Here is a 22,001-nt window from a genome sequence, read left to right as displayed (position 1 = left end):
TCTCCTTCTTCGTTCTTGTCGTTTCTTCTTCGCCGTCGGGTTTTTTTCTTCTTCTTAGTCTCCTTCTTCTTCTTCTTTCTTGTCGTTTCTTCTTCACCGTCGGTTTTTTTTCTTCTTCTTTCTTGTCGTTTCTTCTTCGCCGTCGGGTTTTTTTCTTCTTTTTGCCCGTGGCTACGGTGGTCGGTAGCCGTCTTCTCGACAGGACACCACGTTCGACATTTTCTTCGTGGCTCACTGAAATTCTTTTTCGAGTATGCGTCTGCATCTGTGACGTTCGGGATAAAGCTAGCAGTCTGAAAGGGAGCAATCTGGAAAGTAGCATATACGCGTTCAATGGCTCTGTCGCAAGATGGCTGACGAGTGACGAAGCCCGCCCCGCTCCTTTAACGCGCTGAGCGCGTCAGACATCCAGGCTTAAAGACGCGATCCATCAGGGACACGACATCCCTTCGGCGGCCATCTTGGGGCAGAACCACCGAGCGGCCTTCGTACCGTTCAAGTCACTAGGGTACAATTAGTCCATGTTCAAACGGCTTGCTTTCTTATAAAAGTGCCTGCAGTCGTGTTTTTTTATTTTTCAATTGAAAGAACAATTTGTGGGTCAGCCCGGTTTGTTAAGAAGACGCTTGCTTTTGAGATGGCGACACACCTTTATTTCACAGTGGACTCACAGTATTGATTTTCTTCAGAGTAAGACAGTCCGGACATCGAATTACGCGGTCGGGCCGCCTTCTCCCTCTTCTTTTGCCGCACGGCGCCGATAAGGAGGGGTCCACTCTCACTCAGATGCCCATGTAGGTGTTCATCTTGGCCAGCGCGTCGCAGACGGTGGTCAGGTCGCCTCGGAGGTCATTGACCACATCCTCGATGCCGCGCGTGTCTTTCAGCAGGTCCACGCTCTGCGTGTACGGGTCGTAGTACACCGAGAAGGGACGCCGGATGGTCTTGGCGAACTCTCTGAAAAACAAGAAGACGGCGGCGCCCTCAACGAGGAGCGCTCGAGGCCGACGGCGGGCGGCACCCTCGGCCGGGGGCGCTGCGAGCGGGAAAGGCGTCTCTACCGCATCTTCTGTTTGGCTTCGTCGAAGCTGTCCGAGACAAAGTAAACTTCCTGGAAACTGGTGATGAGACATTCTTGCCTGCAGGTGGTCTCGGGGTCAAAGGGCATCACTCGCGCCTCTGCCGACAAGGCGTGCTGGGAGAGGAAAAAAAACAAAACGGAACAAAAGAAAGACAACACCGACCAGCAAAGTCCTTCCACCCCAGGGGGCCGGTGACGTGGTGTGTCTTTCTCGCTCGCTCGTTGGTTGGTTGGTTGGTACGGATTTGCGCGCTTTTCCCTCCATGTACGCCTAGCTGACTATCGTGTCCGCGTTCACATTCCCTTTGGTCGTTGGCCCCCTCCCAGCTCACCCTACCGTTCCTAACCACCACCACAGAAAGTGATCCCAAAACAACAACAAGACAGCTGAAAAAACAGCCCCGAACTGGCCCAAAGTCAACAATTAAGGATCCAAAATGTACAGGACGTGAGGCCAGAGTCTCCCGCAAAAAAAAAGGATTGGCCGTCTGACCGGAGAGTGGTCTTAAACGGCTCGGGGAGTTTGATGGGCGGAATACCTTGAGCTCTCCGATGGACGAAAGCAAGCCGGCGCCGTAGGCTCTCAGCTGACCGTCTTGTTTGCAGAGGCCAAACTCCACGGTGAAGAAGTAACACTGACAACACAAGGCGGCGCGCGGATGAGCCGGCCTCACCGGGCCGCCCGTCGGGCGCCGGCCGGCTTCACGGGGCCGCCCCTCCCCCGCCGGGTACTCTCACCGTGGCCAGTTTCTGCACGTCCTGGTCCGAAGCGCCGAGAGAGGCCAGGCCGATCTCCTGCGAAAACTGCGCGAACTTGGGGTCGGCCAGCAGGGGAACGTGACCCAGGAGCTCGTGACACGTGTCCCTGAAAGGCAAAGCGGCTCGGGCGCGGGTGAGGGCGCGCGGGCCCAACGACTCACTCACGGTTCGGGCGTGTAGAGCGGGTCGCTGCCGTGCCGGACGTATTGCGTGCAGTTGAAGACGCGGTAGGCCAAACCCGCCAGGAAGTCTCGGGGCGACAGGTAACCCGCCACGGGGCGCACGGTGAAGCCGGAGCGCTCTGGAAGGTGGCGGCGGCGGCGGCGGCATTAAAGGGAAGTTAGCGGCAAAGTTTCCGACCCGGCCGACCTCTGAGGAAGCGCGAGACGTCCTCCAGTTGAGGAATGTTGTCGCGCCGATAGCCGCAGCACTGGCTGAGCAGAGGCAGGTTCTTCAGGTATTCTTTGCAGGCGTGCGTGGGGTACAGCTTGCCCAGCTCCCCGAAGACCACGCCCCACGTGCGCACTTCCTCGGGGGTGTAGTCCACGCGGGGGATGGCCTCTCCGCTGCAAAGCGCAACACACTCCATCGCTCGGCCGCGGCGAGAAAGACAAAAGCCAGAGGCTGAGGCGAGGTGCGCTTACAACTTGTACTTCATGGCCACCTCCACGAAATACTTTCGCCGCTGGCGGTAAAGCGGGTCTTTGAAACCCTGAAGAATAAAAAGAGCAAAATGAGCACTCGGCCGGCCAGCCGCCACGCGCTGGCCACGCGCTGGCCACGCGCTGGCCACGGGCGCACCGGGTGCTCGGCGTCCAGTTCCGATCCGTACATCAGGACTCTGTGGGAGCATTGATCCAGTTGGGAAATCTTCATGGGGAACCAGGGTACGTCATCTGCGACACGCACACGCGGGTCAGGTGGCGGCGCCCCGACGGGAACGGAGCGCCGGCGGAGCGCCGGCGGAGCGCCGGCGGACCGACCGTCGGGCGCCGCCCAGATGCGCTCGGGCGTGTCCGAGGACAGGATGTCGACGCGCTCCTTCAGCGCCTCCAGCAGCTCCTCAAAGTCCTTCTCGTCGCAGACGCAGTCCACCAAGATCTCCACTTCGTCGGCGGCACGCCTGGACGCGCGCGACTCGATGTGCTTCAGGTTTACCCGCTTCTCCTGCCCAAGCGCCGCACCGGTCACCGCATCGCTCAACCGGTGACCACGGCCGGGGCCTTGTTAGGTAGGAGCTTGGCCGAAAATCAAGGGGCTGCCGCCGCCCCCCCGTCGGATCCCCGGTGCAGAGCGCGCGGACGGGGAGTCTTACCTGAAAGAGTCGCAGCGCTCGGACCAGGCGCCCCACCTCGTTTTTCAGCGAGAAGACCACGGCCCGGCCGGCGTTCTCTCCCACGGGACTGAAGGACGGGCGGCGAGACTGCGACGGCATCGTCCGGGGTCAAGAGCCGACGCGCGCGCGCGCCGAGAGACGGCCGGCGGAGGTCACCATCTGTCCGCCGGTGTGGCGCGGCGGGCGTCCGTCCGCCACGGCCGAGTCGAAGGAGAGCCCGCGCCGGCTCCAGTATTTGCTGGAGAACATCATCATGGCGGGCGGCCCGGCGGGCGCCTTGGCCACCTTGGTCACCTCCCGCCCGGCGCCCTTGGTCACGTGAGAAGACGCCATGGGGAACCAGTGGGTGTACGAGTACCACAACTTCTCCAGTCTTTCCGGCGCCGACTCCGAGCGAGCGAAGGACAGGAGGGAGAGCGCCCGCTCGCCGGCCCGTCGCCCTGCTTAAAAAGGCGTGCGGGTGGGTGGGGGTCCTTACGGCTTGCCCCGCTTCCCCGAAAAGCTTCACGAACGCTGCTGACGTCAATGGGGGGGGTTTCTAATCTGTCGCCGGCGCGCCCCGACCGAATCCACGGGTTGGCGTTTCGATAAGGACGCCGAGCGGCCGCCGCAATTTCCTGTCGCTCGGGAAATGAAAGCTTCTCAGATGCGCCGGCGTTATGAAGCGATGCGCCGATAGCTCGGCCGGCCCCTTTGAAGAAAAAGACGCCAACGGGTGGGGGGCTTGCGCTCCTCTTAACGGCGACGGCAGTGAGAGACGAGCAGCGGGGGGCCAACGGGACGGCTATCGGTGTCGATGGCTTCCTTGTCATTTTCGGCGACTTAACGGGTCGCCCTCACCCTGGGAAATTTGGGGTGACTTGACACCGGCCCTCCGAAGCCAGAGGGGCCCAACGGAAAAAAAGAGTCACGGTGCCGCAAGAAAGAAGAGCACATTTTTTAATACGCCAAAAGTGCCGTCAAGGACGACCCGTGGCCGATTCGCCCGCGACGACCCGAGTGCCGAGAAAAGAAAAATGGGCGCAACTTGCCGTCCCGCGTGGCGCTCCGTTAGAAAAGTAGAGCTCCGGGCTGGGACGTGAAGGCGAGCGGGCCGGGGCACCCGGAGTCGGTGGCGCCGGCCGAGCGTCCGTCCCGGTCCGGGCGCGGGCCCGCCGACGCCCGGTGGCAGGAGTCCCGCGCCAGGATGTCCAAGGCCGACCGAGGGCAGCCCTGAAAGAACGGCGGTGGGTGAGGCGCCTTCTCCGAGAGGGACGGCGAAGGATCGCGCCGAGAGATGGCCAGGCGGTCGGCGGGCCTTCCCTCGGCGAGGGCGCTCGGCAACCACTTACTTGACTTTTCTTGATCTGGAGCCAGATGCTTTCTGCCATCTGAAGAATTTCCTCCACGTCCAGCTTCATGGAGAGCTGGTTGACGTGCTGCCGGAGGACGAGGATTAGGGTCGGGAGGCGGAGGGCGGGCGTCCGGGCGCTTCCATCGGAACGGAGCGGAAAGGCCGGCCTCACCTTGAGGATCTCGCTGAAACCGAACTTCTCCTCCATGATTTTGCTCTTCTCCGAGTCCAGGATGGCGCAGCAGAGCAAAAGGTGAAAGTTGCGACACGGCAGGCCCGTCCACATCACCTGCGCGGAGCCGGGTCAGGGTCCCGCCCCACCGAGTCCCGCCCCCTGGCGGCGCTGACCTCCCACAGGCGGAGCACGTCGTGGAAGGCGAACTCTCTCTTGAAGCGGATCAGCAGCCAGCGGAAGCAGAAGTAAAGGTAGCCCGAATCCTGAGATTCTGGGGACGCAGAGCAGAGTTCCGCCGCCGTTCACTCGGGGGGGCGGCGGCGGCTAGACTCGGCCCCGTGGCTTTTGGGGTGCTCTTGCGGCTCACCCAGGTAATTGAGGAAGGACGGATCCAGCAGTCGGAGCAGGGAACCCAGCTGGATGAGCTGAGCCTTCATCCCCAGCATCTGCTCCTCAAAGTTGCGGTGCTGCGAGAGAGGGGAGGAGTTGGAGGAGGGCGGGAGTCGGGCGCCGGCCCGGCCCGGCCCACGAGCCCGGGCGCCGTGCCGTGCCGCGCCACGCCGCTCACCAACTGCTCCATGAAGGAGACGAAGCACCAGAAGGCGTCCGCCTCGCTCTCCAGGACGAAGACGAGGGGCGACAGCAGGTCGCTCATGCCTTGCACGTAACCTGCGCACAAAGGCCGGCTGGTGGGGGGGGGGCTGTTTTCTTTCAGTGCCGGACGATTCCGTCCCGAGATCGGCGGACCTCACCTAGGTCAAAGTCGTACATGCAGTACGTCATGAGCACGTCGTGCAGGAGGACCAGGCCCGGGTTGTCCGCCCCCCGGTAAAAAGGATTGCTCCTGTCTGTGCGCTCCACATCTTTTTCTGCGGGTTGGGGGGGATTACGGGGGTCCGTGAGGCCGGCCGCGTCAATCGTTTGCAAGCGTGGATGTGCTCACCGATCAGACTCCGGTACTCTCGAAGTCGCCAGTTGCGCTTCTCCTGCTCCTCGCTCACCGACTTCCACTGCAGCTTCATTCGGAAGTAGTCGTCCCTGCGAAAGCGCCGGGAAATAAACGGCCGGCCTTCGACGCGCCTCGGCCGCCGACGGACAAAGTATCGGAGCCGTCGCGAGCGCCGACGCCCCCGATGCTTTTCGTGGCGATCGGAATCGCCGAGCTCGACCGCCGTCGGAACGCCGTCGGCTAAAGCGTCGGGCGGAGGTTTGCGAGCGAGGTGAGGAGAAAAGGGAAGAAGAGAGTTACGTTTTGCTTCTCTGCAGACTTTTCCTCTGTTCCAGCGTGCTCCCCCAGGGAAAGTAGCCCAGAAGAAACTTCCAGGCTTCTTTCCTCACCGCGTGACACAAACCCTGCAAGGAGGCGACGGCCGAGGTGTCAAAGAAGAGCGGCGGCGGCGGGGGAGGACTGGCGTTTGGGCCTTTCTCCTAAGGCGCTCACCCCCCTGAAGATGGACTCTTTGAGCCCGGCCACGCGCAGCAGACGGCCGTCCCGGTCCTGGTGGGCGCTCCACACCGGCGCGGAGACGGGCGCGCCCCGCTGCACCTGCGGACGGCTCCCCAGGCCCACCTGGGTGGGAAGGACGGCACCGTGAGTGGCAGAAGAGGGGAACGCGCCATCTAGCGTCCGAGCTCGGCAGAGCAATAGAACGAAGGGAAGCCCGACGCCAGCTTCTTGAGCCCATCATTTGCCGTGGCTCATCTGGCTCCGTTGGACTGGCGCTCCAATTTTTGGCCAGGGGTGGGCAACTCCGGTCCCGGAACGCCGCTACCCGGTCTCCGCTCTGTTTTCCAGCGATGGATAGCGGCTCTCCAGGCCCGGAGTTGCCCACCACCCCTGCGCTAGGCAATCCCAAAAATGGGCCACTCACCCTGGTGACCACTTCAAAGCCGGGCTCCTCCTGCTGGTTGATCTCCAGGGCGGGGACGGGCTCCGCCAGGACGTGGGCCACCTCCTCCGGCGGGTGCCGGCGCGGTCGCTCGCCGCCCCGGAAGGCGTCGAAAAAGCCGTCGCTGACTTTGGAGGCGCGGTCCGCCGCGCTCGCGCCAGGGTCCTCCCGGAACTTCTGCGGGACGCGGCGGTGGCGTCAACGGTCCCGTCCGGACCGCCCCACCCCCACCCGGCCGTAGAGGCGCCCCGGGACACTCACTGGCTCAAAGTGGTTGCGGTCGTCCTGGTCGCCGGGCAGGTTCTCGAAAGAGTCGCCCAGAAGCTTGTCGGCGGGGCCGATCAGCAGGCGAGACGCGTCCAGGGCGCACCTGAGGGCGAGCCGCCGTCCCGTGAGCGCCGCCCGCACCCGTCCCAAACATCGGAGCGACGGACGACGGAGTCAAAACGCCGGCTCCCGTGCCGACCTACTCGCAATTTCCGTGAACGCGATTGGTAGTTTCGGCCGAAAGGGAGACGTCCGTTTGGCTAGGATTTCGGCTCGACGTCCTCAAAGCTGAGGTGATGTTTAAAAATGTTGTTGCGCGTGAGCGAGAAATAATCCAATAGTATAAATGAATCTCAGATGAGATTTTTTTTCTGGATGATCCACGCAGGTTTCTTGTGCTTGTCAGGTTAGCGTGAGCGAAAATAGCTAACTTGGCCTTATGAGGTTACCTGCCATTATTTTGGAGGCATTTATTTTGGTCCTCACGTGTGATAACGTCGGACGGGCAAGACAATTTGCCTTGAAAAGCCGCTGCGCCTATAAAAGGGCCGCGCCAGACGTGGGCTTTGCGGACTCCGCCGGGCGATGGGACAATTTCCTGCGCCGAGGAAGATAAGAGGCTTCTCTCTCCCGGAGCTGACATTTACCTCAAAGGGAGGCAATTAGCATGGAAATGAGGAGGAGAGGAGGAGGAGGAGGAGGAGGAGGAGGAAGAAGAGAGAGGGGGGGCGACTCCGACGGCGACTCACTGGCTGAGCGTGGCCACTCTCCTCAGGCAGTCCAGGAGCTCTTCGGCACCGCCCTGCTGCAGTAGCAGAGGCGGTAGCGACGTAGCGCTCTTCAGCGCAAAGAGCAACGCGGGGGCGTCGCGCCACCGGTCCCGGCGGACCGTGACGGCGGCCAGCTGAGTCAGGCCCGCCGAGAAACCACGCCTCGGCGCGCCTGAAAAGGACGGGAGAGGGAGTCAGCCGACGAGCCGACGGCAGGCAGGCGGGCGGGCCCGTCGGGTTTCGCACCCTCGTCGGCGGCGCGGACGGGGTCCCGCTCGGCCGGCCGCCGCCCGCCTCCGCCGCGCCGAACCCACTCCATCACCGAGCTGGAGTCCTGCCGGCACAGAAATGGGCCTTGGCGTCGGTTGGCGTGCGGGGTGTTTAGCGGAGGCGTGCGCGTACCTCGGCGGCGCACAGGATGTCCGTGGAATCCTCCAGGGGCGTAAACTCCACGGAGATGTCGGCGTCCTGACGAGGAGGGCATCGGCAAACTCAATTGAACTTCTTCCGAATGGAGCTCGCCCCCCAAAAAAGCTTTACCTTCTGGACAATTCGAAGGGAGCCACAAACGAGAAAGTCTTCCTCGGCGTCTTCTCGGTCTCGGGCGCCGGGGCGCGCCAGGACGCCATCACGCTCAAACAGAACCCGAACGGCGCACGGAAGCTGTAAAAAAAAAATCATTTAGAGAGCGCACCAAAAAGATGACAGGTCAACCAATATGAGGCTTTCAAAGATCGCCGACGATACCGATTATGTTGGCGGATATCGCCAGAACTTGAAAAAAGGCTATTTATCGGCACGATACGTCGGTCGGGGTTCGTGCCAACGATCGTCATCCAAACATTGTGTGTGTGAGTGAAAATATTTGCCACGTTGCATTTGTAGTTTTTTTTTAATCGTTTAATAATGGGAAGTCAAAGTACACTAATGGATAAGGAACTTGATTTACTTTTTGGGGGATTGTGTAACTTCGATCTTTTTCGTATCGCGAAGCACTCCTTAGCATATAAAAAATGATACCTACAGGCACGACTGTATATTGATGGTTGGGGTGCAAAGCATTATGGGTAGTCCCCCCAAAAGAGGGCTTGGCTTCCGGTAAAAACAAAAACAAACCGGTGGCCGCCTTCTTTAGCTTGCGGCAGCCCGTGAGAAAAGCGCCACATTCCCGCTCCTCCGAGGAAGGAAAATAAAAGTGGCTTCGCTCGTGCGACTCGTCGTGGGAACTCTGACGCCGTGCGGTCCTTTGGAGAGATTGCAACGGGGCCACATGTCTGAGCCTGAGGGGGCTAACCGTTAGCTAACGAGCTCGCTAGCCGCCGCTAGCGCGCCACTTAAAGAGCGCCGAGCCGAGCGGAGAAGCGAGAACGAGCGCCGAAAGCAAGCAGCCGACCATGTCGGCCTCGGTCGCCCTCGGTCGCCCTCGGCCGCCGTCAAGCGTCGCTCTGCGAGACACGCCAGCCACTTACCTTTGCCGCTGAAGACTCGGCCGCCATGTCGCCCACGCGTCACGCGCCTGCGACGACGCCGACGTCAGCTTTACGCGCCGCTTCCGTTTCGGCCAGCCTGCGACGCCCTGTTGGTGGGGGCGAGGAGTAGGTAGGCCCTGGGCCTTCTTAGCCCATAGCAAGGAAGCAAGGCGGGTCCACACACGAACACTTGAACATTTGGCCGTCGTATGAGGCACAAATGACCTTTTGATCCAAAGTTTCGTCGTAGCATTTAGTTGAAGTGATCAGGCGCCCTATTTAAATGTAAAGAGGATAGCCGTCAAGGGTTTGCCGATACTAGTTTGGCCAGAGAAAGTGCTTGAAAGTCACAACTCTGGAAAGGCTGCCATAAGACCGCATAAAAAGACCCATGGGTTGTTACATGGTTGTCCAAGTTACACAAGCAAGCATATTCAGCAGCTCTTTTGCACTTTTCCCAGCGTTAGATTTCATGATGGCATTGATCGCATTATCGATATCATTTTAGCATCGACTGGACGCCGAATGCCGAGAGCCGTAAGACGCGGCCGCCCACCTGTGTGTGTGTGTGTGTGTGTGGCCCTGCGCCTCGCCACTGAGCGTCTTTAGAAGCTGGCTTCAAGTGGTCTCAGCACGCCCCTGGACGATTCAGATGAGCGGCACGGCTCGCTTTTAACATTGAGAAGTGGCCCGACATAAGACGAGAGAGACACCTTTGGCGATCTGACCGTTTATTCAAATCAAAAGCAAAAATTTTAAAAAACATCCGGATGATCCATACTTTAATCACAAAAAGGACAAGATTGAAAAGGAGCCGTTTTCCCGTCCAGCGTTTGTCACTCGCACGGACGGCGTCGTGTCTTTTTGTCTCCCTTCCGCCCGCCGAACAAAACAAAAGTCAACAAAAAAGGAGGGCACGTAGCTGAAAACGTCCTTGGATCGGAAGACCCACCCCGCCCCACCTCTTTCCCTCCCCCAGGGAAAAGAAAGGAAGTGAGACAAAGCAAACGTCACTCTGCGGACATACTTACGTACACCGGGAGGAGGCGGCGTTTTAGTTTTGTTTTTGTTTTTTTCTTCCTCTCAATTTGCCAGGCCACCGTCACACCCCCGACGTGACGTGTGGGTCCGCCGCCGCGACCGGCTGGGGTAAAGCCACGCCCGCCTCTCGTGCGCGAGACGCCGCGCGGGCCACGCCGTCGGCGCCGCCGCCGGCCTCCAGTTGCAGCAGCTGCCGACGGGGAAGGAAAGAAAAAATGGCGTGATCGAAGCCGTCCGGATAGAGGTCACTCACCTGCTTCCACAGGTGTGCGCAGAGCGGCAGGTTCCGGAGCGCTTGTTGGACCACGCGGCGAGCCTGGACGGGGAAAAAAAAAGCAAGCGAGTGGGTTATCGAGTCGGTCCAAACGGCCGGCCGACCGCCGGCCCGCGGGTTGGCGCCTCACCTCCGCCGGCCGCTGGAGCTCCATTTCCACCGCGACGGCTCTGTAGGGAAAATCCGGGCCCGGGTCAGCGGGGTCGGGTGAATTCAGAACCCCCAAGCCACCCTGCCCAATTCCACGGGCGCCATTGGAAATACCACCTTGTTCCTTTTGAACGCTCACGGTCAAGCGCCAGGTCCAATTCATTTTTTACTGGGAGGGGTCAATGGGCAGCGGATGACAGACATTGAACAAGGATGTTGTTTGGCGTGCAGGGGGGGCGGGGTCTTGTGTAATTCTCCATTATGATTTTTTTCTTTACATTGTGGTTTTGGCCATGGGTGGAGCAAAGAAAGGAAAAGACCATTTTTGGGTCACTTCCTTGTCTGCGACAGAGACATCGGGTGCCATTTTTCACTCTAGAGCAGGGGTGGCCAAGTCCGGTCCTGGAGAGCCCCCGTCATCCGCTCTGTTTTCCATGTCTCCCCCCCACCGACACACCCCAATCAAATCATGGGGATCGGTATGAAGCTTGTGGACAGCTTGCTGATGAGTTGATCATTTGATTCAGGTGTGCTGGAGGAGGGAGATATAGAAAAGAGACTGGACCGGACCTGCTCTAGAGCAAACAAACGGTCCATCGATGGCGCTGGCCGAACGTCACGCCATTCTAGCGGAAGCGAGCGCCCTTATCGGGGAATAGCGGTATTGGACATCCCGTGCGCACTCACATGTTCCAAGCGGGCAGACACTTGGGGGCACTGTTGGTCAGCATCCTAGCCTGGAAGCGCACGTGTTCCAGGTTGCCCGCCAAAAACTCCTCGTGCATCAACCTGTGCGAGGCAAGCAGACAGACAAAAAAAAGGCTTTAACCGCCGCGGGAACGAGGGCGGATGGGCGCCCTCCCTCCCTCGCTCGCTCCCCCCCCCCCTACCTGACGGCGAGGGCCACGTTGTTGGGCATGACGTAGTGGAGTCGTTGGAGGAGGTCGGCGCGCCGAGTTCGGTCCACGCGTCCCAGATAGAGCGCCAGCACCTGGACAGCGTTTTAGGGTTAGGCTCGGCGGCGACCCGGCCCCGAACCTTCCTTCCTTCCTTCCTTCCTTCCTTCCTTCCTTCCTTCTTGCCTCGTTGTGGAAGCCGTACGACGTCCAGAAGCGAGACGGCTCGTAAGGCGCCTCCAGGCGGGTGGGCACGGTCCCCAGGCAGCGGAGGACCAGGTCCGGCAAACGGCGGACGGCGTGCGTGGCGCAGAACTCCAGATAGCTGTCGACGCACGGGACGGAGCTCATGCGGCGATGGCGCGCCGACGCGCGGCGCAAAGAGGATGGCGCTACTCACTCCGTCCACAGGCGGCGAAGGTGGCGGCGCGGCCCCGCCGCGCCCAGCGCCCTCTCAAAAGCGTCCAGCGCGGCCTCCGTCGACTCGTGGATCCAGTGCCAGCGGCTGCAAGCGTTTGCACGTCAGTACCAAAGAACCTCGGAGAGACGCTACCGCCATGCCGCTGCGCTGCCATCTTTACTAGGTGCAAATTCGAGCTCGTGCAGGATTTAGGGTCAACCCTTAGGCCAACGCAAGCCACGCCCTCGCCACATGTTTGGAGACACTCGTTTGGCCCAATGGTGAAACGTGGTAAAAACGCCAGATTGCTTTGGAATGGCAAAAATGGAGGTTTTTCGTCCGTGGCAAAGTAGCCCAAAGGCGGCTCGGATCGAGCGACGATACTCGCCGCCGCCGCCGGCGGACTGGGAGGGGCATCTTCTGAGTGAAGCAATATCGTGCCGAGTCAAGGTGCGGGTGCGTTACCAGTGAAGCAGGTGCAGGAAGGGGCGCTGACGCAGAAGCTCGCCTTCCAGATCCTTGCGGACCACGGGTGGCGAGCGCAGCCGGTCCACGGGGAGGCCCAGCGCGCTCCTGCCAAGAGAGAAGAGGGGGCGTGTTAGCGCCCAGGTTTAAGGCGGGCGGGCGGACGGACGGACGGACGGAGGGAACGCACGCACCGCAGGAAGTCCAGGGGTGCCGCGGGGACGTCCGTCTCCTCACACACGGCCGAGACGAAACTCCGAAAGAGCGCCGCCAGGGCCCGGCGCCGTCCCTGCGCGACGACACGCGGTCGGTCGCCGCCCGTCGAGCGGGGGGGACGGCCGGGAGAGGCGGAGCCCACCTGAGCCATGAGGAAGCGGCAGCGGCGATAGAGAACCTCGGCGTCGGTGGGCCGGCGCGCCAGCGCGTCGGCCCAGGTGGCCGCGGCCCGCTCCGCCTTCCCCGAGCGCAGGTGGAGGCGGCACAGGAACTCTCGCAGCTCGCTCGACTCGGGACGCGCCTCCAGCAGCGCCTCGCATTGGCGCGCCGCCTCCTCCGGCCTGCGCGAGTCAATACGTTGGCGTTGAGGATCGGTGGCGGCGTCCAGCGTGCTCACCCGTCCGACAGCTCGCGCAGCAGCAGCGAGTTGAGGTCCAGCGGCAAGCACGGCCACGTCCGGGGGCCCGGGGTCGGGGTGGGCTCTTGGCACCGGCGCACACCGTCTGCCAATGGGGGGTCATGGAGAAAAGGGTGGGCTTTGGGCGGCCGCGGGGGAAGAAAGTGGGCGTCGGGCTGGACGTTTCCTACCTTGGAAAAGGGCCAGCAACTCCCACGCCGGCGTGGCCACGTCTGCCGGCGAGCGCCAGGGGAAGAGGAAGCGTTGGGCGGCCGGCAGCCGAGACGGGCCCGACTCCAGCGGGTCCACGAGCGGGGCCGGGAGGTGCCCGAACTCCCTCAGGTGGATGTAAGCGCACCAGGCCAGCGCGCGGAGCTCCGGTCCCAGTCGCTCGGCCGCGCCCGCCGGCCGGTCCCCCGTCAAGGCGTCCTGAGGGGGGGAGAGAGAGAAGACCATTTTGGGCGACGGCCTTGGCGGTAATGGAGGAGAAGGACGGACGGCTCCCCCTGACGCCAAAAGCGTGCCAATTGTGAAATCAATCTCTGGAGCCAACAAAAAGCTCCATTTTGAGCCAATGGCCAAGAACGTAGGCCGCCGCCGCCAATGGGATTTTCCTTGTGCCGTATTGCGTTAGCCCGGGGATGGGGAAACCTTTTTGACTGAAAAGGGCCATAAACAATTCCTATTTTCTAATGTTATTTCTCGAGAGCCATTATCAGAATTGAAAAGTAAAAATACATCAAAATGTGTGACTTTTTGGAGGTCATTTCACCACTTTTAAAGTCTGTGAAATCTTTTGAATCCGTGTCAATATTATCATGCATGCAGAAGAGTAATACAAAATAAAATGATGATGATTCAAGTGGTGATTCTAGAGGTCGTGTCGACGCTGCTGTGACGCTCCTATTCGTGCGTTGGGGACTCTCACCGCTCATTTCCAGATTTGACCTCACAGATTTGTGGAGAGCCATGGAAAGAGCCACATATGGCTCCCCGAGCCTTAGGTTTCCGACCCCTGCGTTAGCCCAAAGCCAAAAAGGAAGACGCCAGTAAAGTCCCCCCCCAAAAGGCAAAACCCAAAGTACAAATAGTGAGAAAGCACCAAAATTGGGGACGTTTGAAATCAAATTGGTGGATTTCTTTTGCCATCCTTTCGACCGGGCCGGCGAACAAACGCCGTCAACGTACCCGAAAGATGGCGACGGCGGCGGCGGGGCGCCCCGTGAAGACGTTGAGGTGGACGCGGTAGAGCAGCGCCTCCAGCAGGCGGAAGGAGCGCTCGGACGGGTCGCCCTCCGAGCGGGCCAGCAGGAAGTCCATCAGGCGCACGCAGACCGAGTCCTTGACCTCGAAGGTGCTCGCCAACGTCAGGTACTGCAAGTCCCACCCGCTTCAATCTCATTTCTTGTCGGCGGACTCTTTGCGTGCCGTCAGAACGAGGAGGATCGCGGCGGTGGCGACGAGGGCGGCGGCGGCGACGACGACGACGACGGCGACAATCGTTGGCTGAGAAATGACTCACCGTCCACCAGACGCGCACGTGCGCCGCGTGCTCCACGGCCATCTGGCACATCTCCCGCACCTCGTCGGCGTGCCCGCGGCGAGAGAAGAGCGTCAGGTAGTGCGTCCACACCTCGGGATCGCCGCAGTTGCTCTCCAGCGCCCGAGACAGAGCGTTCAGCGCCGCCTCCAAACACTCGGCGAGCGACCTGTCAAAAGGAGGACGCCGTCGGACGGGAGCCGGCGGGGGGGTGCGCGGCGTGGCGTTCCTTCCGTACGCGTCGTCTCGCCGCAGGTATCGGTAGGCCAGCTTGATCCACAGCTGCGCGTCGGCGGGGTCGTCCAGCACGCCGCTCTCCATCTTGCCGATGTCGTCCGCGTCGCCCGCAAAGTAGCGCTTGTCCTCGGGCGCCTCCGAGACGTTCGGGGGGGCCTCTGTTGGCGAGAGGACCCGTGAGCCCATCCACCGTGCGCACCGTGTCCGTTTTGGCTTGGCGCGCGTTGGCCGACGGCGACACGCCAAACAAAAAGGGGCCGGAATCTGCATTCTTTAGCTTTAACGCCCAATGGAGTCGCTGGTTTGGAATGTGCCTCTCCATTGGGGATTTTACATTTAGAAAATAAATAGCTGAAATGTGGTTTCAATAACGCCTTGCAAATTTCTCAACATTTTGCCATGGCTTTCTCCTGCGGGCTTGGTTTCGGGGGGCTCGGATTGGTTTTTGCCCGTAGCGCCGTAGCCCTCCGAAGCGGATGGATGCTTTGTACGTCCAAGATAAATACCTTTTCAAATTGGGACGGCTCCGGACTAAAAATGATCTGACCGCTCGAACGGGTCAGGGGGCGGACGACGAGAGGACGCACCCGATGCCGCGCGCGTCCACTCTCCCGTGTCGGCGTCGGCGTCAGCGTCGGCGTGGTCTGTGCCACGCTGGCTCTTCGGCCACGGCCTCCACTCGCGTTTGCCCTTCCAGGTGGTGAAGGGCGGGACTGCGGACAAAGGAGGGGGTGGGGTATTATTGAGGGAGGCCAGCGGGCACGGCGACGGCACCCTCCGGTCGGCCCCGAGCGCGCACCGTGACGGCAGCTCTCGTTGACTTTGCTGACCAGGAAGACGGCCTTCTGGTCCGCCGCCATCTCGTCTTTGTGCGGACCCAACAGCTTGCTCAGGTACTTTTCTGCGGCGGCGACGGGCCATCGGCCGTGAGCCGGCGCGTGGGGTCCATTTCGCCGGGAAGCTCACCCGTGGCGGCGCCGACCCGGCCGTCCGAGCTGCCGTCGGAGCAACCGATCAGGGCCAAGTTGTAGGAGAGCACGTCCTGGAGGAGGTGGCTTCCCGTCAGCCCGCAGTTCCTCGCGTGCTGCCTGGAGGCAGGGAGGGAGGGAGGGGGTTAGGGGAGTTATCGGGCCGGTGGCGTCACGTGGCTCCGTCCGTCCGTCGTCTCACCATGAGCAGTCGTCGTCGTTGCAGGTCCCGCTCAGGTCGAAGCGGCAGAAGCGGCGGCGGGGCCGGATGGCGTTGCTGTAGGTGCTCGAGCTCAGCGACAATTTCTCCTTGGTCCTGTAGTACGGGCTGAACCTGCCGCCGCCGCCAACAAAGGGTTAGCTTGCCGCTCGGGATTTTGGCACGCCACGCCATTCCGAACGCTACGTTTGCGTCGGCCGGGGTCTCCGGGCCTCGCCAACCTCACCTGTAAGACTTGAAGACGAGGAGGGGACTGCGGTAAGGGCCCAAAGGCACCGGTTTGCTCCCCAGGGCCCAAACTTTGCCGGCTTCCGCCTCCGTGCCGGGCGCCTGCGGGCGAACCGACAAGTCCGTGAGAAGGCGCTTTACGGATCATCTCCCGCGACAATGAGCGGGGGGGTCAAGCTTCGTACTTGGCTCTCCGGGGACGGCGGGTCCGGATCGGGGAAGGGCGGACGCAGCTCTCCGAGCACGGCCAGCTCTTCCCGGAGCAGCTCCCCCAGGCCCAATCGCCGGCGCTTCGGCACTTCCAGGTCGGGACCGGAGGGGGCGGAGGGGCGGGCCTCGGCGGGACGTCCCTCGCCGTGGCGGACCTCGGCGGGGCGGGCCTCGGCGGGACGTCCCTCGCCGTGGCGGGCCTCGGCGTCGGCGGCGACGGGCTGCTCCAGGTTAGGTCTGGTGCCGGCGGAGCGACGGCGAAGGCCGGAGGCCGCCTCGGTGCTTTCCGCTCGAGGGTCGTCCGCCTCGGGGGCGTCCTCGTTGTCCAGGACCAGGACGTCCTGAGCCAGGTCGTGCGGGGACGGCTGCGGCGGGCAAACTCTAGCCCGGGGAAGAGCGGGGGGCCCGGACACCGTTTTGTGGCGCAGGGCCTGCGCCTCCTTCAGCTTTTGGATCTTGAAGGCATATTCCGACTCCATTTGCTGCAGACGTCGCTTCTGGGCCATCAGCGCCGCAAAGCGCTCGACGGCGGCGGCCCGCTGGAGCTTCCTGACCTACGGGAGGATCGCAAAGGTTACCTTTTGGCACGGGGGTGGCCAACTGCGCTCTGGGGCCAGTTAGGGGCCTTGTCATCCGGTCTCCTCTATCACAGAGGAATCCGTGTAACCCTCTAACCCCCCCAAAGCGGTCCTCGGGGGCCGCCGTGGGCGCAGGTTTTTCTTCCAACCGATTCAACACAGACGGTTTAACCAATGAGCTTGCTGCCGAAACAAGAAGCATCTGATTGCGCTTCTAAGATAGCAGATTGGTGGAAAGCTTTCCTCTTATAGGTTGGAACAAAAACCCCAAGCCACTGCGCCCCTCTCTGGAATAGTTTGGAGACAGACCCCCGCTCAAACCTTAACCCTGGCGCCTGGAGACGCCTTTGACCCCCCCTACCGGTTTGAGGACGGCTCCGGCCTTGCGTTTGGGCGCTCTTCCCGCCACCGTCCGCGTCCACAGCAGCTCCTGCTCCAAGCGCGCCGCCAGCGTGGTCTTGACGGACACGCGCTGCTCCACGCGCCGCACCTGCGCGGCAGGTCGGGGGTGGGCCGGAGGGCGGGACGGAGGGACGACGGACGAGCGTTTTGGACGCTCACCTGCTCCTGAATCTTCTTCAGCAGCGTCTTGTTGGCCAGGGCGATCTTCTCCGAGGCCAGCACCTGCTCCCGGAGTCGGGCCACCTTGGACTCGGCGGCCTTGAGGGACTCGGACTTCTTGAGCTGCTGCTGCAGGAGGTTCTTCAGCAGGGCCCGGTCTCGCGCCAGCAACTCTCTGAGGCCAGGGAGGGTGGTTTGGTAGCCAACGGGATTAGGGATAAGGAGGGAACGGGGGAGGGAGTCCTTCGTTTGTTTGGTCCGGCGTCCTCCCTCACCTATGCTTTCGTAGCTTCTGCTCGGCCTGGCTCACCAACGATGCGGCGGCGGCGGTGGCGCCGCCGTCGGGGGCCTTCTGCTTCTCCCTGCTGAAACGCAGGCGTCCACTCGGGCCAAAAGTTCCCGGAAATACGGCACGCTCCGAGTTTCCAGTGCGCAAAGCGCTCCCCGGTCACCGCGCCACCGTGGCGCGGCCCTCACCTGGCCAGCTCGTCCCTGAGGAATCGGTACTCGGCCTTCCTGGCCTCGGGCAGGGCTTCGGGCGTCCGCAGCGGATGGTTCTCCTTCTCCGACGCGCCTTTGGACTTGACGGCGTTGACGGCGTTGACCTCGGCCGTCCGCCGAGCCTCTTTGATCATGAACTCCAGACCGCCCATCGTTGCCGAATCCGAGTCGCTGTCGTCCGACTCATCCAGAGACACCACCACCGACTTGTGGCGCGGCAGCTGAGAAGCGCGGACCACAGATGAGGGGCGCGCCGCCGCCGGCGTGAGCCATTTTGCCGCCACTTACCACCAGCGGCGCTCTGGAAGCTCCTCGGGCAAACTTGAGCGCCCGCGGCTCGGCGTCCGCGTTTACTCGACCGCGCCGCTCGCCGACGGCGAGGGTCTCCGCGTTCGGGGACGGGGGGCGCGACGTCACCTGCCGACGACGAGAGTAGACGTCACCAAACCGGCTTTTGCTCGGCGGCGGCGCGGGCGGACCTCGGCGCGCTTGCTGGCCATCGACATCAGACACGTCTCCCGGAGCAGCATCTCCTCCTCTTCCTCGGCGAACGGCGGCTCGGGAGGGGGGGCCGGGCCGTCGGCCGGGAGGGGCGGCGAGCGGGCGCCGGCCGAGGGGCGGCGAGGGACGGGGAAGGTCGGCTGGCGTCCGCCGTCGGGGACGGGCGTCGGGCCACGCGTGCGTGGCGTCCTGTCTGGCGCTGCAAAAATTAGCGAGAAAAGGTGAGCGAGAAGAGCAGCTTGCTCGGCTACGGCGGACGGAGGCGCGCGAGGCGCACCTGGCGCACCCGGCGAACCGGGCTCGCTGTCCGTGTCCATGGCCACCTGCTCGTAGTTGTCGTACTGGTAGAGGTTTCCGGCCGCGTCGCTGCCGGCAGACTTGCGGGCCTCGCCCTCCCGAGCCTACGGGAGACGGAGAGCCGGGTGGGATGACGGGCCAGCGGGCCGATGCCGGACGGGCGACGGCGACCGACCTTGGCGCGGGGCTTGCCGCCCACCAGCTTCATGAAGCGCTTGTACTGCTCGTCCTGGTTGGACAGGTCGCGGATCTTGCGGATCTCCTCCTCCCGCTTGCGGCGCTCGTCCCGATCCCGCCGGCGGCCCGCCTTGCGCGCGCGGGGCGACGCCGGTGGCGGGGGCACCGGCCGCCGCTTCTGCTCGGGGCGACCGGCATCCGGTGGAGCGGGCCGGGGCTGAGGGCGGGGCCGCTCTCTGCCGGCGGCGGCGGCGCCGGGCTCTCGGCTCTTCTTCATCACCTGCCGTTCCTTCTGCTGCCACTTGCGGCTGGCCGACTGCAAGGCCAGCAGACGCAGCTGCAGCTCCGACAGGTCCTCCTCCTCCACCTGACCCTCCAGCTGAAAAAAGGAATGCCGCGCTCAGTAGCCGGCGTGGAGCCGGTGGAGCGCCGGTAATAAAAGCGCCGGGCAAAGGCGTCTGCTGAACGGGACCATTTCTCTTTGGAAATTGGGAGCCGAGCATTTCTAGCACCGGGCGGGGCTCACTTGAGAATGGCAAAAAAAAACGCCTCACATTTACCGGATGAAAAACCCTAAGGCCGGCGTCGGACGGGTGCCGGCCGAGCGCATCGTGGACAAAAATGGGATCGGACGGGAGCTCCAAAAAAAGGCGGCGCCCGACGCCAACCTCCCCGACGTTGGTGGCGTCTCGGACGGGAGAAAGGACACCTTCGGTCTGGGAAGTCATTTGACGCGCGTCGTCGTCAAAGAAAGGAGCCACCTACCTCGTCCAGGCAGATGAAGACGTCGTCGCTGGAGGCGGAGGACTCCCCGCCGGGGGTCTTGCCGTCGTCCTCCCAGACCGACTCGGGTGGTGCGGAGCTGCGGCCCGATTCCCGCCCCTCCTCGCCATCCAGACCGGCGGGCGCGGGGAGCTGGATGCGCAGGGGCTTGATGTTGAAAGCCCGGAAAGTTTGGCGCTTCTCCGGCGGCGCCGGCGCTAGCGGGGCCGCCGCGGTGTCCAGGGGAGGAAGCGCCGCCTGCTGGACCGGCGCCGGTGCCCGGGGCTCCAGCGCCATGCTCTCCTCCTTGCGGATGGACTCCAGCTCCCGCTGGATCTCCTTGTACTTGGCCAGTAGGTCTTCAAAGGACTCGGCGGCGGCGGCGCGCTTGTCCGGGCTCGGCGCCGCCCTTCTCGCCTGGTTCTTTCCCATCGACCGCTCTGCCAAAAGCCGTCAAGGACTCGCAACCCGGCAAGATGCAGATGGGCGGACGGACGGATGCACCGTCGGCCTGCAGCCTCTGCTAAGTTTATGTGACGCTTGAATAATAGTACAAACAGGAGCCAGGTTCTTCTGGAATGGGCATGTTTTGACAGTTGAATGGGGTGGGGGGTCATTTCTTGGCTGACAGACAGGAAGCAAAACACGCCAAATCCAGCGAGCCTCTTGAGCAGGGGTCCCCAAAGCGGTCCTCGAGAGCCGCCGTGGGTGCAGGTTTTGATTCCAACCGATCCAGTACAGACACTTTGACCAATGTAACAAGAAGCACCTGACTCTAATCCACTGACTGCACTTGTAGGACAGCAGATTGGTGAAAAGGTGTCCTCTTTCTGGGTTGGAATGAAAACCCGCAGCCACTCCGCGGCCCAAAGTGGAACAGTTTGGAAACCACTGCTCTTGTGGGTCGGATGCGCTCGCTCGGGTGCATCTGTGCGCCTGGATTAGGAACATGAGAGGAAAGGATACGATTGGCGGAGGGACAGTCCTGGAGTCCCCCACGCTTGTTGCCGAACTCTCCGAAGCCGTAACGAGGCACGGGGGGCCTGGCGCCCACCCAGCCTCCTCGGTTCCAGGCACCCCGTCCTCCGTTGGGCACGCTTCGGTGTCGGAACCTCCACAGGGCGCCGTGGCTCCGCTCCCAGAAGCTGGGCCCGCGCGGCTGCACCGGGGCAGGCGCCGGGGGAGGGAGAGGCGGTGGCGGAGTAGGAGGAAGAAGAAGACCGTGCCCCGGCGACGGCAACGGCAACGACGACGACGAAGGCGGCCCGGGAGCGTGAGGTCGCTCCGGCCCGCACTGCTGCCTGCGCTTGGCTGGCCCGCGGGGGTCGTAGGCCGCCGTGTGGCTAAAGTCCGGCGGCTGGTGGACCGCGTAAGGCGGCCTGGGAGGCCGCGGGGTGCCGCCGTCGGGCCTGCCGTCGCGGTAGCACTCCTTCCGCCGGGCCGTGGCCTCCGCGACGGCGGAGGGGGCCTCCTCGCTGTCGTCGTCGCAGATTTCTCCGTCTTCCAGCTCCACGTCGTCCGTCGGAGGTCGAAGCGACGACTCCGTACGCGCAACCATGTCGACAGCGGCTAGTCGGCTCATGTTGCTGAGCGCCACGCTGCCCGACTGCCTGCCTACCGTTCGCTGCTTCTGCTAGCTAGCTGCTAGTTCCATGTTTATTGAGGGCGATATGTCGCAAGCGCGCTGTGAGCCGAAGGGAACGAGCGTCAGAGCTCGTCGGCCATATTGCGTCGGGGCCGCGAAGGAAATATCACTTCGGCGGGGGTCGGCAATAAATAATTGGTAGAAAATGACTGCAATACATGTCCATCGATATATTGATGCCATTTCAGCATTTGAGATATATACAGATATTTATTTTTATGCTGAAAAATGATCAATTATTGGTCATCAAACCAAAATGATTTGCAGTCATTTTGGTCCAGCCAAGTTGTGCCCAATTTATGGACACGTCGTTCATTTTGTCGACTTCAAATGTCCTTGAACGTTTTTTTAGTGTGGCTTCACTGGAATGCTTAGAAATGCAACTTTTTTTTAACACACTAATCACCGTTTTGGGGATAGTGACTTTGTCTCCCATATCGTTTCATGAGATGCTCCTTCCCAAAGTCTCCCGTTGTCTTTTTCTTTAATGGGCAAATTGATTTTGTCTTCTAAATCCACAATGGCAAGCCTAGAAAAGGCAATGTTCTTCTTGATATGGAATGGAAACTTTGGGACTACAGACTTGACCGCTTGGACGCGGTATGGGAAGCATTTAATGGTTAGCAGGCAGACTATTGCTGTCAGAATCTGATGTCCA

General features: G+C 62.0%; 3 protein-coding genes across 4 annotated transcripts; all 3 read right to left on the bottom strand.

Annotated features, from left to right (window-relative positions):
- Window positions 1–723: 723 nt before the first annotated feature.
- Window positions 724–3,955, bottom strand: tph2 (tryptophan hydroxylase 2 (tryptophan 5-monooxygenase)). Of its 2 annotated transcripts, XM_077595783.1 has the most exons (11): window positions 3,333–3,955; window positions 3,156–3,263; window positions 2,824–3,007; window positions 2,642–2,736; window positions 2,485–2,552; window positions 2,210–2,406; window positions 2,006–2,141; window positions 1,820–1,946; window positions 1,621–1,716; window positions 1,062–1,195; window positions 724–957 (listed from the first exon to the last, which is right to left on the bottom strand). In XM_077595783.1, the coding sequence occupies exons 1-11, from the start codon at window positions 3,507–3,509 to the stop codon at window positions 783–785; spliced, it is 1,497 nt and encodes a 498-aa protein (XP_077451909.1). In that variant the 5' UTR covers window positions 3,510–3,955; the 3' UTR covers window positions 724–782. The 2 variants fall into 2 exon arrangements, 1 of the variants encoding a protein (XP_077451909.1); XR_013299532.1 differs by having other exon boundaries at window positions 809–957; window positions 1,062–1,716.
- Window positions 3,956–4,101: 146 nt separating this feature from the next.
- tbc1d15 (TBC1 domain family, member 15) lies at window positions 4,102–9,241 on the bottom strand. The gene is made up of 17 exons (XM_077595782.1): window positions 9,080–9,241; window positions 8,151–8,273; window positions 8,013–8,078; window positions 7,857–7,944; window positions 7,590–7,782; window positions 6,835–6,943; window positions 6,556–6,750; window positions 6,126–6,254; window positions 5,934–6,037; window positions 5,628–5,722; window positions 5,437–5,553; window positions 5,253–5,353; window positions 5,052–5,151; window positions 4,858–4,955; window positions 4,682–4,798; window positions 4,508–4,594; window positions 4,102–4,388 (listed from the first exon to the last, which is right to left on the bottom strand). Exons 1-17 carry the CDS (start codon window positions 9,104–9,106, stop codon window positions 4,227–4,229), a joined length of 1,911 nt encoding a protein of 636 aa, XP_077451908.1. The 5' UTR covers window positions 9,107–9,241; the 3' UTR covers window positions 4,102–4,226.
- A 552-nt stretch (window positions 9,242–9,793) lies between these two features.
- On the bottom strand, window positions 9,794–21,366 carry zfc3h1 (zinc finger C3H1-type containing). Its single transcript, XM_077596886.1, has 30 exons — window positions 20,665–21,366; window positions 19,702–20,138; window positions 18,935–19,315; window positions 18,740–18,863; window positions 18,441–18,661; window positions 18,250–18,378; window positions 17,938–18,182; window positions 17,736–17,825; window positions 17,461–17,635; window positions 17,261–17,389; window positions 16,297–16,875; window positions 16,110–16,213; window positions 15,866–15,997; window positions 15,662–15,783; window positions 15,495–15,596; window positions 15,283–15,408; window positions 14,697–14,853; window positions 14,441–14,627; window positions 14,107–14,292; window positions 13,110–13,347; window positions 12,919–13,024; window positions 12,664–12,862; window positions 12,500–12,594; window positions 12,306–12,413; window positions 11,841–11,945; window positions 11,627–11,765; window positions 11,435–11,535; window positions 11,232–11,333; window positions 10,525–10,564; window positions 9,794–10,436 (listed from the first exon to the last, which is right to left on the bottom strand). The coding sequence occupies exons 1-30, from the start codon at window positions 21,278–21,280 to the stop codon at window positions 10,182–10,184; spliced, it is 5,730 nt and encodes a 1,909-aa protein (XP_077453012.1). The 5' UTR covers window positions 21,281–21,366; the 3' UTR covers window positions 9,794–10,181.
- Between the last annotated feature and the right edge of the window lie 635 nt (window positions 21,367–22,001).

The sequence above is a fragment of the Stigmatopora argus genome, chromosome 3 (assembly GCF_051989625.1).
Source record: "Stigmatopora argus isolate UIUO_Sarg chromosome 3, RoL_Sarg_1.0, whole genome shotgun sequence".
NCBI classification, from domain to species: Eukaryota; Metazoa; Chordata; class Actinopteri; order Syngnathiformes; family Syngnathidae; genus Stigmatopora; species Stigmatopora argus.
The sequence above is the reverse complement of the archived record's forward strand: the minus strand, read 5'-3'. Positions and strand labels throughout refer to the sequence as shown.